General features: G+C 35.7%; 1 protein-coding gene across 4 annotated transcripts in view; it reads right to left on the bottom strand.

The window, feature by feature from the left end:
• Positions 1 to 14,494: 14,494 nt before the first annotated feature.
• The window catches only part of ephb2 (EPH receptor B2), a 127,746-nt gene continuing 122,018 nt past the window's right edge, over positions 14,495 to 20,222 (bottom strand). For all 4 annotated transcript variants that reach the window (XM_014469940.2, XM_023324947.1, XM_023324946.1 and 1 more), the window contains exon 16: positions 14,495 to 18,947. In XM_014469940.2, coding sequence (XP_014325426.2) covers positions 18,839 to 18,947 — 109 coding nt within the window. In that variant the 3' untranslated portion in view covers positions 14,495 to 18,838. The remainder of the gene's footprint in view (positions 18,948 to 20,222) is intronic.

The raw sequence follows: 20,222 nt of genomic DNA, 5'->3' as shown, positions 1-20,222 counted from the left end.
TTGTTTCTTGCTGTTGCTGCACAATTTTTGTTTGCTTTATTAAAGCAAACAAAAATTGCTTGCTTTGAAATTGAAAGTGAGTTTTCATGATGGGCTCAGCTTCAGTGGGGTCTAGTTGTTTATTGATGTTTACTTGTGTCACAGGGGCAAGGGAAACAACTGCCAGACTGTGATTAATTGTTTTCAAACTTTTTCCTGCAAGTAGGAAGAAGTATTCATTTATTTGACTAAAACCAATAATCACTTGCATTTTTGACTTTCATTAAACAAAGAATATTTAATTGGCAATTACAGCATTTAATTAAAGTTCCCTGTCAAGTGTTAACTGAGATCTGCTTTTCGCTGTCAGTTACTGTGACAACTGTCTGTCCTTCTTTGCTCAGGGTCCTCAGTTTATTCAATGACACTCACCGCCCCATGGAAACCAAACTAAAAGACAGGTTGTATCAATATGCTTATATTCTCCAAAAAAAAACTAAAAGTTCACTTAAGATTTATATTAGCAGCTTTTAAAATAAGAACTGCTAAATTAAATCACAGAATAGCTACTGTATTTATTGTTAGTGAAACCATATGGAATGTGCTGTATAGTAGTAACCCATTCTTCCCTATCTTAATAGTGGTAATAAATTGTATCACATTATGTAGTGCTGCTGTTATTAAACTTAAACAGCTGCAGGTTTTGCTCCAAAAATACTTTACAGAAGACAGTTGATCACAAACATAACTGGGCACTTCACACTATTGTGGCAAATTCTTATGATATAATTTCTATGTGGCAAATCCTACTTTAAAATGAACAAAGCAATGAAAAGATTACAAGCTACTTACAAGTCTGTATTGTATAAATCTATCATCATGTGAAATATGGTTGGCATACCCTATTATCACTATTTCATTAATTTCAATAAATATGTTCACACTGACAGAAATAGGAAGTTCAGTCAGTGATGCTATCCACCTTTATTTGTGTATATATTCAGAATTACTATTCCAATTGATTGAAGAATAATCAAAATGGCAACAAGTCAATGTTCAGCTCCAAACTATTAGCAGGGGGCCCACTGTTTAGAAAATTACATGGGCGGAAAAGGTTACAACTTGCCACACTGAGTGACTGAAAGAGAGATGGTTCACCACTTCGTGAAATAATAACATTAAATTGGAGTTCAAGAGTTCTTTGGACTGTAATATGTGAAAAATGGTGGCTCAAGCATCATGATATTGGGATGTTTACTGATGTACCATCCACTCATCCATGATTTCTTGAATAAATCATGGATGAGTTTGAACACATCAATATTCTTGGAGAGGTCTTGTTCTCCTGTGCTGACGAAATGACCTTGGGTATTTCAGCAAGACAACAACCCCAAACATACCAGAGAGCAAATACCATCTTGGTTTTAAACCAAGATAATTAATGTTTTGGAGTGGCACACCAAAACATTACCGATCTTAATTCAACAGAAAAGCTTGTGGACTGACATCAAATAGACTGTTTTTGAAGAATATAAGAAATGCAAAGTAATTATGGAATGTACTCCAATCCTCCTGGGCTGGAATCCGTGGTTAACAGGTGCCAGAAGATTCTCTATTCCATGTATACAGATGCAAAATTCTGAAGTATTTTTCTATTTAAATGGTAAATGTTTGAATTTGTAAAGAAAAAATTACAGTCATTTTCCTTTTTCCTCAATGTCTGTAGTGGTAACAAATTGGATACATTTTCTTCATGTCTCGATTTGAATAGAAGTCAGATTGCCCAGTCCAAAAAATGTAATAGAAACAAGTACAAAGATTTCTAGCATTTCTCACTTTTTTTAAAGGGTCAGCCATTATTTAAAAAAAAGAGTAATTCATAGACAAACTGGTTTATGTGGAAAAAAACACCAGCAATTCTTCCAATATTTATCCTTGAATGGTTCCATGCCCAGAACAAATATTTGAAAGGTATATTTACAAGTTAGACATTTCAGTGTAATTGTCGTTATTGCACTAATGAGCTATTTGACTGAATATTTCAGGTCACACTTCACAACAGCCATAGCAAACAAAGTGAGATGGGATACAACAAGAGCATCATTACTAGACAAGTCATACATACAGGAGCTGAATTGCTGCACCTTAACCAGAAATAAAATGCCTAACCTCTCCTGTTCTCTCCTCTAAAACTTTCAATTATTTGAACTTCAATGAAGAAAAAGGATAAATGTCCCTATCAGTTTTACTCCAATCTAATGGATGTTATAGAGGGAGTCACAGCAAGGAGTTTTGCCATCACTTATATCTACCTTCCTTATCATTTAACACCTTCTTATTTGGCAAATGCCAGTGTGTTATAGACAAACCTAACTCCACAGTACATGTATGCATTCTATAGACTTTGTGCCAGCATTACTCAGTAAGGGGCATTAAGACATCTGAGCATGAGATAAATTGAATGGCTGGTGCAGAAGCACTAGGAAAGTGAGTTAAGAGCAGACAGATACCATGAAACATCTCCCATAGCCTGTTAGTCAAAGCAGCTCTACATATCATCCTCCTCTTCTCTCTTCGCCCCTTTAGCTCAACTGTCATTGTACCCCAAAAAGTGTGATGGATTGACTTCACTTGCTGTTTATCTCAACCCAACAAAAGTCCCAGTTTTGAAAAAAAGCAATTTTAGAAAGTACCAATGTACCATTTTGTCATGTAGTGCCTGGTATTTTGACTTTAGTAAGTCACATTTATGGATCAGTTTGAGTTATATCAGTTTGATTGCATATATTAAAATAAAGATATGTGTTATTTGAAATTCAGCATTCTAAAAAAAACTTGCATACTTAGTTAACTCATTATTTTCAAAATATTAAGCACATTATTAAACTTTACAAATGGTAGAAAATGTTACACTCCTCCTAGAGGAAAATTAATCACAAAGGTATAACAAGAAAATAGAAATAGTTAAGTTGATGCGACCATTATATGAACTATTTGCTCAAAAAATAATCATTAATGCATTTTTTGTTACTTTTATTATAAAAAAACTTATTTTTTAATGTTCACATTTCAACTCTCTTTCACATTTATCCCTCTACGTCTCACACTATTACTGTGCCAGTGCAAATTTAAATACACATAGTATCCAACGCCTCCGAGGCTCCACTAAATAATACGCTGCACATCATCACATGATGTTATTCATCTGTAGTCATGAACAGATGGCATGGTGTGAGTGCCATGTTAATAATGTCCTCCAATCAGTCATTTGGGGAACTGTAGTTAGAACTGCTCGTATAATGACACATGGGAGGAGATTAAAGGTGAGCTATGACCTTCCTGGGATTACACCCAGGCTTAGTAATCTGTTGAGACTGGAAGACACACTCTGCTGCATCTTAAAATATTCTGTCACTGTCTCCACCTGACCAGAGATCAACGGAAAAAATATTACCACACAGCAGCTGACGTTTATTACCTTGCCTTGACTGATGTCCTATTTGCCTCTTATTTCTCCTTGAGGCCCGATTTGACTCCCATTTCTTCTGTTGACAAATTTCATCAGCTCGGGCAAAACAACAGTGGATAAACTAAATTTCTTTGTATTAAAAATCTCTCTCTCTTTCTTTCTCTACTCGCGCTCACAAAAGAGGAAAATTGCAAGATGTCTAGACAGGCTGAGACCTTGCGGGGATAAGGGGGGATGGTTGAGGGAGCTGTCCTCCAGAATCTTACTGATTGGCAAATTGTCAAACACTGCCACCCTGTGGCAAACTGGACACATAACGAGGGTTTCTTGTGACGTGCAGCTCTCAGACTTGATAAACTGCTTTGAGGAAAAAGATAGGTTATCCAGTGACAAATACGTTTGTTTTACAGGGAAACCTGTAATGTGTGTATCATGTGCAAGTAAATTATTCTGCCTTTTAAGGTTGAACAGTTTCCGTTACTCATGATGTTTTTTTAATGTGTAGACAACATGAAAGACAATAATCTAAAATCAGCCTGATCTTCTTTTCAACATTGTGAAATCAGTAAGATTGTAAAGGCCTGGGGGTTGTGAGCATAAATATTTAAGAAGTTGCAGGCAACTGGCAGACCTAGATGTGAAATAAAAACAGAATAAAGAATACTTTAATAACTGTCAGGTCAATACTTATAACAGAATCATGAGAGTGATATTTCCTGATGTACATTTTCAAGATATCAACCAATTTATATTAATCCTTCGTGGTGATCCCAAAATTAAACCATGACAGAGATGTTGTCTCTCCTCTGGTTTTGATGTGGATTTAAAACAAATTATAAGATGATTTTTTAAGGAGTCAGGAGAGCAGAAAGACCATGAATAATTTCTGGCCCAAAAAAACCCCAGATCTAATAGCAAATTTAAAAAAAAAACACTGCAGATATTATTTCAATATTTGAATTATTTAACACACAAAATAGACTGCATTTAAAATCAGCAGGAAATCAAAGTTGATAGATCCCGAACATTGGAATTGTTAAATTTGATCATATTTTAGGTAGTATCTCCCGTAAATGCTACATTCACTGAAAAATGTCTGTAAGTAAGAGATTACATGTTGTTTTCAGAATTTAACTCAAAATGGAAAGTTTGATTTTATTATTTCATTCTCAGCTCCCAGTCATAGGTTTTGACAGATTTGTAACATGAATCAATATTTGAACTTTTCATCAAAGGCTCTGTGGTCTTCTGCCCATTTCAGCTCGCCAGCTAAAATGTTTTCTCTAAAAAAATCTCCTTTCTCAAACCTGAAAAATAATAAGTCTGACGTTTGGAGCACTTGCTCTTTATTTAAATGCCATCCTTGGCTGCATTGGATCATCTATTATTTGAGTGGGTGTGGGGGGATCTGTGAAGTTTTTTTATTTTATTTTATTTAGTTTTGAAGGGAGGGGTTGATTTTGACGACGCTGCATTTTATTGATACTGTGAGTTGACTTTGACGGAGGAAACATCACGAGCCTGGACGTAAAAATCTTCATGCTGACAGACAAGCACACAAACATCCGCACACCAGACATAACTTACTTTTTGGTTTCAGCACAAACCGGCGCGGTTCGCTGTGGGTGTCCCTGTCTCAGTTGTCATGTTCATGCCAGCTTGTAGCTTCCACCGTCAAACATTTTCCCGGTCCAGATGTTCAAGCCAAGCTGTTTCCGGATTGAAGCGCACCGGGAGGGAGTCACATGATTACGTGATAATGGCGTCATCAGGACGTTGTTTTTTCATTAAACTGAGTAGCTTATTTTGATTACAGGTTTCTTTTTTTTTTCAGTGTTACGATTATTTTTATTTATTTGTATACTTTGATAAGAGTTTACTTGAGTTAGAAGTTATTGTATTGTATTTTTTTGTAGTTTTTTAAATCTCTGTTTTAACCTGCCTGGATGTCCATCAACAACTTTTTTTTTTCAACTGAAGGTGAGCACAATAAACACCATCTAAAGTGAACTACGGTATTGGCCTATCATTTTTGTCCAAGTCATAACAGAGCCCCCCCAACACACACACACACACACACACACACACACACACACACACACACACACACACACAGTAGCTTAAGGAAATCGTGTAGTTTTAACAATAATATTTATAACACATTGGACGTTGACATAGTGTGATTTTTTGTTCTTGCCACTGGAGGGCAATGCAGCACTATTCTTAGAGTCACTTTGAACATTTCACAGGAGAACTACTTTCAGAATCTATAATTCATATAGTCTCAAAAGACAGAAAATCTAAAAGATAAATAAATAATAATAATAAATTAGTAAAATGTCAAAAAAATATGCAGAAGAAGACAATTTATTTCAAAGTCACATACATCTCAGATTGGAATTCATTTTAAACAAAGACCCATCTCTAAATCATACCTTGTATGCTGTCAGCTCTGCTACTAGCATACCTGCATCTGAACCTAGAGAAAAACTCCTCTGAGCAATTTTGCAAGAGGGACAGACACCGTCTTTAGTTCTACCCGAAATGATGTGGCATCTGCAAGTTGGGTAACGGAGGTGGAAGAGCATTACAATGAGAGGGAGTTGAGAGTCTAAAAGAGAGTCACAGACAGTTCACATGTCTCTCTGTTGTAGGGAAAATGCAAAATCTGTGATTTGACATCTGTGCTCTGTAGCCCAGTAACATGGCATTGTATATCTGCATGTTTATTTTTGCTCCTGATTTTGAAAAGTCATGTTTTTACTCTTGAGCATTCATTAACAATTATATTTTTTTATCAGCCCCATGGGACTATCAATATTCATTAGTTACAGTACAAATAAATGAGATGTAATTTCCTAGGACGCACTAAAATTGGAAACTGTGTAACTTTTTAAAATTATAGCTGTCAATGACAGCATTTAGCCTAATTTTTGCTTCATTTTTATTGTCATGCCACGGGATCATGCCATAAATGAGGCCTTTATTTAAAGTGCCTACAAGGACTGCATTAGCCTTTCAGTAATATTTACTGACCCTGCTGGGCCATGTCAAGAAACTGCAGGATAAAGGTTGAGCTGGGTGTAATTTTCTGCAGCCCAGGCACAGTTGTTGACATTTGCTTTAATTCATCGGTTCAGGCAAAGGGTATTTTAGCAGTATGTATTACATTAGCCACTATCTCCAAACTCTCATAGTTAAATTCATGGGGTCCTGCTTCTTTCCAATTAAGGGGAGTTGTGCTGTAAACAGATCCATGCTCCCTGCGCTCAGAGGAAGGACTATGTCTTATTTCATTCTGATTCCACTTTCCATCATGTGTTTAGAACGGGAGATGATGTAAATTATTTGTGACAGTTCTGACCCATTTGGAAATCTTTCCACACAACATGAGTTTCTGAACTCTTCCTTTCTTGCCCGTGTTGGTCCTAATGTTCTTGGTGGCCACAAAGAATTTTCATCTCAGCATCATTATAGAAAATTTTCATTAACCTGCTGCCTTTAAAATTATCTAGCTAGCAAGTACTTTTGATCGAATATATTTATTTTGGCATGGAGTTTCTTTCTGTTTTAGATATATTCATAGCTTTTAAATATACAGTATATGCATATCCTTATAATTTTTTCTTTAATTATAAATCATATGGTACTTTTATAGATTATGTTTTATTTTTATTTCCATGCTGTCTTAAAAAAGCAAACCAGATATTATCCTGAAATATCACTGATTAGGCAAAAAATATTTTTTCCCCCAAAAACAGCTTTTTATTTGTACAATTCTATAAATCATAAACATATTCAACAGCTATTGCTGTTACAACATAAGTAATAAAACACAAAAATTAAATAAAGCCTAACAACTATTCTTGTATTAAAACATTTATTTTATATTATTATTAGTAGTTGTTATAATTATTACAATAAACTGCAGTGTAAATCAGATTTGAGTTCAGATGTGATTTTTTGCACAAATAATTTGTCATTAAATGTTTGTCATTTAATCTTCTTTCTGCAGTCCTCTTGGTTGCATTTAGAAGTTTTGTAATTTCAAGAAAACAAACAAAAAAAGCATCTGGGAATGTTTAAACAAAGTAAATGCTATTTTTAGAAACCTTATCATAGACACACACCCATAAATTCAGTTTACAAAAACCGATACAATCCTGGTACCATTTCTGCTTCACCGAATGTACATTCATGCATGACTTGTTTTCTACCAATATTTGTTTTTCGTCTAAAAACTAGTAGAAAATATAAACATATTTGCTTTCTTAAGTCAACAAAAATGCACATCAAAATATAAAAAAAATCTAAATCAAACATCAAGACCGCCCTCCATAAAACTGCACATGAGAAACGGAAATTTACTCGTGGCTAAAATTAACTGACGGATTGGTCCATGGATAAGTTACCACAAAGGCTACCAGTGAACTTTCTTTGATCTGCAAAATGATCACATATGTTTTCCACTGTTTTGGTGATGACAGATGTGGCCAACAGAATTTTGTCCATGCTCTTGTCAAATTCCTATGATATTGCAAAGATGCTGCGAATGCTTTTTTTATTCCTTTGCTTTTAATTTGGTTTTGGAGGTAACAGAACGTGGCTTCTGGCAGTGCTGGCATTGGCAGATATCCTTTAACTTCACCCAAGAACTGTTTCTAGTAGGAAATGACACAGGCACTTTTAAAAAGGTAAGAAAGCAATGTAAAAAAGGCATTAATTTTTATATAACATTTTAATGAAAAGTGCAATGTTTTAAATTATTTCTGCACTCAATAAATGAATAGAAGTATGAATTATGATAAATGTTGGATTAAACAATGAAGTGGTGATGTTTATATAAAAATAATATAAAAAAGGTGTTTAGCAAACCTGTCTTTATTCGACAACATACCTCTAGCAGGAAAAATATTGGAATCATCAAATTATATTTGTTCAGATTATCTCTGATGTCAAATGTTTTACGTCTGCTGTGATAAATTTGTGTTTTAAAATTTAGATTTTCAACTCGGATTTTTCTTTCTTTTGGAAACATTATTTATGAATGTTTTAACAGATATCACCTTAGAATGTGTCATATTTTATTCTTAAAAACTATGGTTATACAATGATAACGATGCTTACAGAAAAGAGATATTTCATTGAATTATTCTACATTTACAACCAAATGTGGGAGAGATTCTCCAGCTACCGACTGAAGTTGGAATCTATGCTAAAATTGGATGTAAATTGTATTTTGAGATGTAGGTAGAATAATTGTACTCCTAATTTGTGTTCCTTATTGACCCTTGAAAAAGAGATGTTGATCTCAAGGCATTTCTTAGTTAAAAGTGTTCTTAGTTAAGTGAAAGTTAACTAAATAAATTATGCCCTTTGTATGAGGGGCCGTTTAGGACAAAATTTACGTTTTGTCTCTCACACACTACCAAAAAGTCTCGCATACTCCAAAAAACGTAGCCACGCACACTCCAAAAAATTACGTTTTGTCTCTCACACACTACCAAAAAGTCTCGCATACTCCAAAAAAGTAGCCACGCACACTCCAAAAAATTACGTTTTGTCTCTCACACACTACCAAAAAGTCTCGCATACTCCAAAAAAGTAGCCACGCACACTCCAAAAAATTACGTTTTGTCCCTCACACACTACCAAAAACTCACGCATACTCAAAAAAATTACATTTTGTCTCTCACACACTACCAAAAACTCACGGATACTCAAAAAAATAGCCACGCACACTCAAAAATTACTCACGCACATTCAAAAAATACTCAAATTGCGTATACACACACTACTAAAATGTCACACACACACACACAAACGTTAACTTTCTCGCTCACATACACTACTATCAGCTCGCTCACATACACTGTACTAACAGCTCGCACATTCACAAACGTTAACTTTCTCGCTCACATACACTACTACCAGCTCGCTCACATACACTACTACCAGCTCGCTCACATACACTACTACCAGCTCGCGCACATACACACAAACGTTAACTTTCTCGCTCACATACACTGCTAACAGCTCGCACACACACAGACGTTTATCTCTCACATACACAAGACTAAAGTTGAACACACACACAGTACTAAGACTCGTTTTATGTATGTGTGAGAGCGAGACTTTTTATGAATGTGTGAGAGCGAAACTCTTTTTGAATGTGTGAGAGTTGTCACGGAAGAGGCGGGGCATAATTTTTGGATCAAACTGCGCATGCGTAGATCCTAAACTATAAGTTTCGATTGTTGACTCACTGTATGTTCTATTACTTAGTATATTTGTGCTTTTAAATATATATAGAACGTTTAACTTTCTTGTAGATTAAATGTGCTATAGAAATAAATGAATCTGATTGATTGATTAAAAAGAGCAAAATTGCTGTAGTACAATCTGTCCACTGGGTGCCAGTATTACAGGAATTATTAACCGGCGCCAACTAGTGCCGAAGAAGAAAGAGTTTGCTATACCGAACATGGCTAACTCTAATTCGAAACGAGAGAGAATTGGTCAGGCAGCTGCCATTTTAAACACCATTCTATCTTCTCCGGAGGCAACCAGCACTTTGACAGGCGCATTAAACGATTCAACGACTGCCCGCAGTGCTACAGTAGATTCAGAACTCTCATCTCTGTTCCGTTCCGGAGCGGTGTTTAAAATGGCAGCTGCCTGCCATGTTCGGTATAGCAAACTCTTTCTTCTTCGGCACTAGTTGGCGCCGGTTAATAATTCCTGTAATACTGGCACCCAGTGGACAGATTGTACTACAGCAATTTTGCTCTTTTTAATCAATCAATCAGATTCATTTATTTCTATAGCACATTTAATCTACAAGAAAGTTAAACGTTCTATATATATTTAAAAGCACAAATATACTAAGTAATAGAACATACAGTGAGTCAACAATCGAAACTTATAGTTTAGGATCTACGCATGCGCAGTTTGATCCAAAAATTATGCCCCGCCTCTTCCGTGACAACTCTCACACATTCAAAAAGAGTTTCGCTCTCACACATTCATAAAAAGTCTCGCTCTCACACATACATAAAACGAGTCTTAGTACTGTGTGTGTTCAACTTTAGTCTTGTGTATGTGAGAGATAAACGTCTGTGTGTGTGCGAGCTGTTAGCAGTGTATGTGAGCGAGAAAGTTAACGTTTGTGTGTATGTGCGCGAGCTGGTAGTAGTGTATGTGAGCGAGAAAATTAACGTTTGTGTGTATGTGCGCGAGCTGGTAGTAGTGTATGTGAGCGAGCTGGTAGTAGTGTATGTGAGCGAGAAAGTTAACGTTTGTGAATGTGCGAGCTGTTAGTACAGTGTATGTGAGCGAGCTGATAGTAGTGTATGTGAGCGAGCTGATAGTAGTGTATGTGAGCGAGAAAGTTAACGTTTGTGTGTGTGTGTGTGTGACATTTTAGTAGTGTGTGTATACGCAATTTGAGTATTTTTTGAATGTGCGTGAGTAATTTTTGAGTGTGCGTGGCTATTTTTTTGAGTATGCGTGAGTTTTTGGTAGTGTGTGAGAGACAAAATGTAATTTTTTTGAGTATGCGAGAGTTTTTGGTAGTGTGTGAGGGACAAAACGTAATTTTTTGGAGTGTGCGTGGCTATTTTTTTGAGTATGCGTGAGTTTTTGGTAGTGTGTGAGAGACAAAATGTAATTTTTTTGAGTATGCGAGAGTTTTTGGTAGTGTGTGAGGGACAAAACGTAATTTTTTGGAGTGTGCGTGGCTATTTTTTTGAGTATGCGTGAGTTTTTGGTAGTGTGTGAGAGACAAAATGTAATTTTTTTGAGTATGCGAGAGTTTTTGGTAGTGTGTGAGAGACAAAACGTAATTTTTTGGAGTGTGCGTGGCTACTTTTTTGGAGTATGCGAGACTTTTTGGTAGTGTGTGAGATACAAAACGTAATTTTTTGGAGTGTGCGTGGCTACTTTTTTGGAGTATGCGAGACTTTTTGGTAGTGTGTGAGAGACAAAACGTAAATTTTGTCCTAAACGGCCCCTCATACCTTTGTCTTATTAAGTTATAAAGGCTAATGAGTTGCTCACATAGACATTAATAAATTTTCTATAATTTTCCATCCTCTTTAGATTCTACTTATCATGTGATATAAATTTGACTGAAAGCATCTTTATATTTCTGCCAACAATCCAAACTTACATTTCAATTATAGATTTATGCCTGATTTTATTATTTCTGTTACCTAAATAACAAATACAACATCAGTTGCAGATCACTGTAAACATGCCTTATCCCCGTTTTTCTCCCCAGTCTTACATTTTTACCCTCTGAGCTCTGACTTTTGAGTCTCTATCGGTTTTCTCTGATTCTTTGATATACTGAGCTCTTAGGGATTCAGGTGTCTGGGTTGGCTGCTTATGGGTGGTCAAAAGGTAACAGCTCTGAGGGCTCAGAGTACCATTGGGGTCCCCCTCCCCACTGAACTCTTGAACCTTCTTCTCTCCTGCCCATGGGGTAAACCTCTTAACGCACGCGCCATTCTCCGCCAGGTCAGGCCAAGGTCTGTAGCCTTTCACGCGTTGGCTGCTAATGAGGTTTCAAAATCTCCAAGCAGGGTGAAGGCAGTCTGACCCACACTTGAGAAACTGAGGCTGTGAGAGACGGCAGTACCCTTAGTTTAAATTGCTTTTGACATAAAACCATCAAGCAATCTGCAGTAGTTTGGCTCTGAGGGAAACACCAAGAGAAGTAATAGTAACTCAAATGTTTAATTTGACCTCAAAAATGATCTCTGGATTTGCAGCTGTCTTTGGGTAAGTTCTTTCTGATGACTATCCAATGTGACATTTGTGGACATGAAAGCAGTCACAAACTTGTTAGCCATGTTCTTATGGTTGTGTATTAAAGGGACGCGTATTAAAGTTTAAACTCCAGGAATTTGGATTATTTCTCAAGGATTTTTCTTTTGTAAATCTTCGTGTGAGCTCAATGAAATGTGAAAAATATTGAATTAAATTGTTCTGTTATTCAGTGTAAGAAAACATATTGCTATGATATTAAATTCTCTTAAATCAATTTTCTTTTTGGTCTTTAAGCTTACCCTGAAATAAATAATGATGAAATACCAAGATACTAAGCTTTGAACAACTGTCCAAAACTTAGTATGGTATCTTTTTTCTGTTTTAGATCACTCCAAAATAAAACTTTGATTTTATTTTGCAGTGATTACCCGGCAATTTGTCACTTAATGAGATGCAAACATTTTTTTTTTTTTTTGAAAAGGCTACTGGACTACCAGTTTTATCATTTACTGTTGCAGAATCATAAGCCCCTGCCCTCTATTGCTGAAGACCGTTCCACTGCTGAAGACCGTTCCACATTAAAGACTCCCCACTGGCTCATCTCACCTTACTAGTGCTCATTTCCACAGCAAAATGGAAACCTGAGGTAAAGTCTTTTTAAAATAAATTTAAGCAGTTACTAAACATAGTAACATTCAAAAATATTTTTAGAAGCATCCATAGACTATTGTTTTTTTTCCTCTTTACATAATTTCAGAAATATAACTGTTGATGCATTTACTGCATTCTTTATATATCAGTTATGATTATGCAGTTTAATTATTGTCAATTTGAAATAACCTTCAGTATAATATTCTTTTATAAATGAATTTATATTATTTTATTTTTGTATTTTAGATTTTTTTTGCTGTAATTCCTAATTTGATATACATTTTAAATTCTTTTGAAAACTTCAAATGTTGCACTCATGAACCAATTTATAGTCCTTTATTTTAATTCTTTTATATTGTGAATATGACTAAATTCTTCCTTTTGTAAAACATCTGATATTTGCTGTTTATTTCTTTTTTCTCTTACATGTAATATGCAACAATATTAAAAACATTTTGTTACCCTGCTTGATTTCATTCTATATTACAAACTACTCTTATTGCTCCGTGTAACTCCATGTTAAGTACTAGGGGAGTTGCATACTGTTAGGCGATATAGTAGCTGCAGCTATACATTAAGCATGATTAGTTGCAAATAATATTTAATATATTACATTGTGCATAAGAAAAGAGAATAATTACCTGTCGGTAATTAGTAAGATTAACATTTAAATGTGCATCTATTATAAGGTTGTGTTTAGGTATGTTCTTTATAGATGTTAAATGATATAAAGGATAAATTAAACAGGCGTAGGATTTAACAAGGATTAGTTTTTTTTTCTCTTCCCCTTTGAACTTAAAAATATCAGTTGTGTTTAGGTTCAAGTTTTCATAATGCCCAATCTGAATTATAAAGCTTTACACGCATGGTTCTTTGTCACAAGGTTTAATTTATTTATCTGTGCATTAATATTAATAGAAACTATATTCTTATAATAAATAAGCTACATCGTCCCTGGTCCCATTCATATTACATCCATTTCATAAAGAAATCATGAAATACACTTAAAGTGAGAAAGAAATTAGCAAGATTCCACGTTCTTTCACTGTATGTAAATGAATTAACAAATAGAAAAATGTAAATCAGAGTTCTGATTTTATTAGATTTAACCTAGACTAGTGATAAAGATTATTTTACATTTGGTTAGGGGTAGTTTTACATCACTACCATATTTTAAATTATAATTTTGAAACAGCAGTTACATGCTTCCCTGTCCGTTTTGTTTTCTTATCCTGAAATGACCAATATTGTAGTTGGTTTCAATTTAGTATATGGCAACTAATGGTTTTATGCATGAAAATATCAAATTGTATCTACAATAGTTAAATAAAACAGACAAAGAAACAAATGGAGCTTGCTCCAAATTTGGTTGGGGATTTTGATATAAAAATTTATATACTTTGTAAATAAATAGAAATAATCCTAATATTTGAATTTGGTATTATTAAATTCAAATTATTGAATAGTTTTTGCACCGCTTATGTTTTTTTGTATTTTTTCAATATTTTACAGCTTGTTTAAAATGAATGCCATAATTAAACAACCTTGTGGGCTTTCAATTGTTCTTTGTCTAGAGTGGAAAAAATAGTTGAAATGTGGTAAATAAATCAACTACTGGCCACATTTTCTGTTTTTCGTAACAGATCTTATTTTTTATTGAGGAGAGTCAATTTGGGCTTTCCATTTTAGAAAATAAAACAATGACAATATTACAAATAATGAAATTGTTACATCATTCACAGGGTTACAGTCAATATACATTTATACAGAAATACAGGATCTCCCACATCAGTCACAGTGGTCTGAACCGGCACTGGTCTATTATGTGGGCATTAACAGATCAGTGGAACAGGGATATCCCCCTGACTGCAATAATCAGGAGCCAGAGTGGTATTTGGTGGAGGGGCTAGACGTTGGGGGCAGCAACTGAGGGGAACACACAGTCACACAGGAGAGCACATGTGCCAGGACGCTGTAATGGTACAAATGTTTGTTCAACAGGGAAAAATACACAGGCTTACTCTTAGCAGCAGCCAGTATTTGTCCATCAGCAGCTTGCTCAAGTCTCCAAAACACTGGAGATTTGCCTGCTGCAGAATTCACAAACTAAATGGGCTTGAAAATGTCAGTCTAAGAACATTTGAAACACGTCAGTAGAGGGCGCCATGCTGCTTCCCGCTGCAGCTGTTAAGCTACACAACATGACGCTGACTTCTTTATAACATGGATCGGCTCGATGTTTATCATGTAACTGTAACACTCAGACGTTACCCTTTTCCTCCGTCCTTTAAAAAATGGCACACTGTAAAGGGAAGGCTGAGTAGTTCTGCTTTGCATCGCAGATATAAAGATTGTTTTGCTACAAAAAATGTAGTTCGAAAATGTGGAAAGCGATCATTGATGTCACAGCCAAAAAGCATTAAAAAAAAAAAAAAAACAGTAAAAACTTTTTGAATGAGTGCAGCAGGAGATTATGTATGTAAATTAAACAATGTGCACAATTATCTTTTTTAAATATATATATATTTACAAATAACCAACTGTCTGAGTAATCATAAAATAATAAAAATATCCAACTACATCTCTTAATTTTGATATCCATTGCCGTTTGAGGGAATAATGTTGCTTACATCAAAAATTCTGTCTCATTTCAGAGGAAATAAAAAATGATTACAGTGAAAATTCCTTCAGAAATATTCTTGCTATAAATGTGTCACAGATGAATCAGAAGCCTCATTTTTTTATACATTTTAACAATCCATATTCAGTTGCTTAAATTAAACATAAGGGACCCACTGTTCAATGTGCTCCCTAAACTGCAACAATGTAGAGTTGCAAGAATTAGATTACTTTTTAAAATTCTATAATGCAAATTAATTTCTTCTAATTTCATAATGCAAATCTGAAATTTCAAATGCAAAACCAGCAAAAACACTTGCCTTGCAAAAAAAAAAAAAAGAATAGACAGTAAGCAGAAGGGATTACCCACACCCTCTTTAAGGTAGTTCCTTAAAGGAAATGTCAAGAATAATTGCTTGATTAATAACTCAAAGTCTTGGCAGCATCCACAGACAAGCCTCTGAATGAGCTATAATGGGGCTGGAGTAAAGAAATACTGTACCTTGCCAGCCTTTCGCATACTGCAAATTAATTTCTTGCACATTAAGTGCTTTTCCTGATGACGGAATATTTCCCGTACTGTGAGAATACATGCTACATTTTAAAACAAAACTGATGAGTTGGTACATGCTGCGAAATAAAAAATAGAAGTGGGAAAAGGTCAGAAAAAACACTAAGTTTTGGTGGCATCTAGGTCACAGTACTGCCTCTCACTTTGCTTCCCCGTTTTCTGTGGCTCACGATTCTCCCCCTCTACTTTTACAAAGCGTTTTATGAAAAATTCCAGGGCAATATTTGCTATTATGTATCCTGCTGCAGAGGCAAAGAAAAAAAAATCAATCCCTCTCTGCTTTAAAGTCGGTGGACAGCTGGGGGTAAAGTAAGATAGGATGACAGTGGTGGAGTAACTGAGGTTTCTCTCTTTTTTTTTTCAAAGAGAGTGTTTAGTGCCAAAGCTGCCTGTAGTGGGAACATGAAAACTCAGGTCAGCGTCTAAAGGTTTGGTTCAAGTAAACATGAGAAGCATTGTCCAGCCTGGAGGAATCTCAGTGGCACATACCATTAGGACAAGACAAGACACAACTGCTACGCTGTTGAATGTTAATATGCCTGCTGCCGCTGATGCGTTTTAAACACGCCAAGACTGAACCAGACAACTGGCCAAAGCCGACTAAGAGTAGATCAGAAGGAGCCGTTTGACAGGTGGTCGACAGGCATGTGTGTTATCAGGAGGACAGAGAGAAGAAATCGGTGCCTGGGCAGAGAAGCTGTGATCGGGGTGCAGCCGCCCCACTGTGACCAGACACATCTGACCGATGGCTCACAGCTGGACACCCATGTCTGTCTGTCAGCTCTCAGGGCAGAGCCTGGCAGGAGCTCGGCACTACTGCTTATCATTTATTGGTTGTGTGCATAAACCCATGTCTGATTTACCATCTCTGAAGAGTCACGGGGTTTCCTTGAACTCCATCTCCCCCTTTACAAAACTTACAACAGGTTAACAGCAACAACACAAACCAGGACTGGCAGTTCTGTATTCATGTAACAATTAGTCCTCATAAAATAATATACAATGAATGCATACATGTGAAGAACAGAAGCTTTTACAAGGTAAAGCTTTATCTACATGGTTTTGTGCATGATTTGTCCTTCAAAAATAAATGGAAAGCAATGGAGGAAGATCCCGAGAGTTGCTAACAAAAAATAAACTCAAACTCATGGGAACAATAGAAATTCAAAAATAGTCATACCAGAATTGCAACAATGTAGCACACATTTTAGTTTTTATTCAACAAATGTATGACTGTGACATGACTGTGAATGTAAAACAACTGTGTGGTATCAAAACTTTAATCATTGAAGCATACACATCCTTTTATTTTTTAACAGGAAAACTGGAAGAATACTGAATATAGTACTAGACTAATCGCTGCAAATCAAAGCACTGTGAAATTAACCACTCACTCAGCATGCTATCAAACACAAGATTCGACACTGTTAGAAGCTACCTTTTTCTTTGTGTGTGTGACATGTGAGTGCAACATGTGCAAGTACGCACAGACGGCACTTCAGATAAACACCCTGATGGAGGATGCTGTAACTGGATTATTTTGTCTTTATGTAGAGTCTGATGTAAACAGTAGAACCTGTTTTTTGTTTTTTTTAAAAATCATTTTCTAAGAATCTCTGCTGGAAGTCAGTTTTGCTAGTTTTTGCACAAGCTTAAACGATGCAGCTAGAGGCAACAACTACTTAAATCCTCCCTGTAGTACCTGTAGTCGTTTCTTCAGCTCTTGAACTAATCGCCTAGAATAACTATCTCTGAGTCATCATGTTATGGCAGGTCAAGTGCATCTGATATGTACAGCACAGGATCATGACTAGACTGTGAAGGGGAAGAGTTCTATTTGGCAGACTGTGAATATTTCACTGTGAAAAAAATAAACTAGTCTTTAGTTAGAGGAAGCATGGTAAGAGGGATTCTTCAATACAAAATATCAACATTAAAAATTTCTCTCAGTGAGAGAAAAGTTTTTCCCATTTTCTGTCGAGCTGATTTCACTGCAAGACTTGTCCATTTCACTGATTGTGGTTTTAACATCAGTCTATGCCACAAGTTGTCCATTTCATGGTTTGCATTTCTTTTCTTTTTTTTCATTTTTTATTTACCTGTGGTACCAGTTGGGGGTGCATGTCAAGTTCCCCTTTGTCCTCCAAAAGGCCACAGAGAAGAACACTGCGCTTCCACATGCGGTCCACAATTTAAAACAAAAGACAATTTCCACACTTTGTTGAAGATCCTTTCCTCAACTCTTCCTTTGTTTCTTTTGTTGCCCTTTTAAAGGGTAGCTTTCCTACTCAGTTCTCTAGTGTACAACCTCATATCATCTATAAATTTAGATAAACTCCTTTCCATATCAGTATTTTTTTCTTTTCTTTAAAAAAAATCTTTACAAAATTAGAAGAATTAACAAAAAAAAGGGGGGTAATAAATGTTGAAACAAATCAAATTGGTGGAAGATTGAAAACTGATTTGCTGGTCACTTCTAACCTCCCGTGTTTCTGGCTCTAATGGTGGGCTTGGCTGTGGGCCTCCTGGATTCTTCAGCACTTTGACTTGCAGCATCACAGCTCTCCACAACTTATCCCAAGCATGGAGTGAGAGCCAGGAAGGAGGGAGAGGAGGAGGAGAGAGGGAACAGGAGAGGGGAACGTGGGGCTTGATAGCAGCCTGGTGGGAAGACCAGACACAATGCCACACAGGAAAAAAGAAAATCCACTCCATTCTCCACGTCCAGAGCCCTGTCTCCCAACACCTTTTGCCCCCGTCTCCTCCTCTCAGGAGGGTCAAACCTCCACTGACTGAATCTGGTTCATCTGTGCACGCATCATCTGGACGCTATTCAGGATCTTCTTTTGATGGCCTGCTAAAGTCACACCAATCCTCAAGATGTCACTGTGAAGCACAAAAACAGATGTCAGCATAATGTTACCACTGGCTATATACAATATTTTATAACCCACCTACATATTATTGATGCATGTACATAAAACAAAAATGTTGAATGCTTCAAAAAGCAATACATATTCAATACAACAGTAGTCTGCTGGGTAAAATCAGATGAGAAACAAGAGAGCAGCAGTAAAAGACCAAGTTTTAAAAGAGTTTCCTGCGTCTATTTATCTATGCATATATATATATATATATATATATATATATATATATATATATATATATATATATATATATATATATATATATATATATATATATATATATATATATTTGTAGGGGTGTGCGTGCATGTGTGTGTGTGTTATTTAGCTAAATACACCTTTGGATTATGGATCTACAGAAAAAGAAAGTCTTTACAATTATCGTAATCGTGAACAATTTGTTAGAACTAATGGACATCTGAGAATGATAATATAAAATCTGAGATTCCACAAGACTTTGTTTTGAAACCACTATTTTTTGATCTATTAAAAATATGTTTTCTGCTACTTTAGTTTTTTTCTCTCCTGTAACAATTAGATTTTCTCTTCATAGAAATGTTTCATAACAATGGCTAAATACTGTGCTGATCTTAAAAATATTTTCCATTGGTTCAGTCTGAATTTGTTATCTCCAAAAGTACACACTTATTGTAACCTTTCTTCCATCTTAACAGTACATGTTTCTTTTTTTGTTGTCCATTGGTTTGCTATGAGTCTGTTGTGACATGCTGTAAAAATTATTATATTCAATTGACAGAAGTTTTCACTGATTTGTTGGTGTATCACAATTTTATGGAGCAAAAGTAATCCTTAGATTGACATACATACATGTTTTTCTACTACAGTTTACTCTATTTAAAGACCTTTCACTATATAAAAGTGGCGGCAATGCAAACATTATTTAGTCACTGCAGGGTAGCTATTTATCTATTACACAATACATTCCTCTACTCCTATGCTGCATCTCAGCAGTAACCACATTTGTTGGATTACACATTACCATCTGTTTGTCTGAAAAACTGAAGCTAAACATCTCTGTGGGCTGATCTCTGGCTTGTATTGTTGTACCCTGACAGGAAATGACTTTTGTTGTTTCTGTACAAGCGGGATGATACTTTTTCCAGCAACTTAACCCCATGTGCTCCTTTTCCCTCTTTAAAGTAAGGATCAACAGGGCCCTGTTTAACACATGAAAAAGGCTTTTAAAAATCCCAAACTTTAAGTTATTGTGCCC

The sequence above is a fragment of the Xiphophorus maculatus genome, chromosome 20 (assembly GCF_002775205.1).
Source record: "Xiphophorus maculatus strain JP 163 A chromosome 20, X_maculatus-5.0-male, whole genome shotgun sequence".
NCBI lineage: Eukaryota > Metazoa > Chordata > Actinopteri > Cyprinodontiformes > Poeciliidae > Xiphophorus > Xiphophorus maculatus.
The sequence above is the reverse complement of the archived record's forward strand: the minus strand, read 5'-3'. Positions and strand labels throughout refer to the sequence as shown.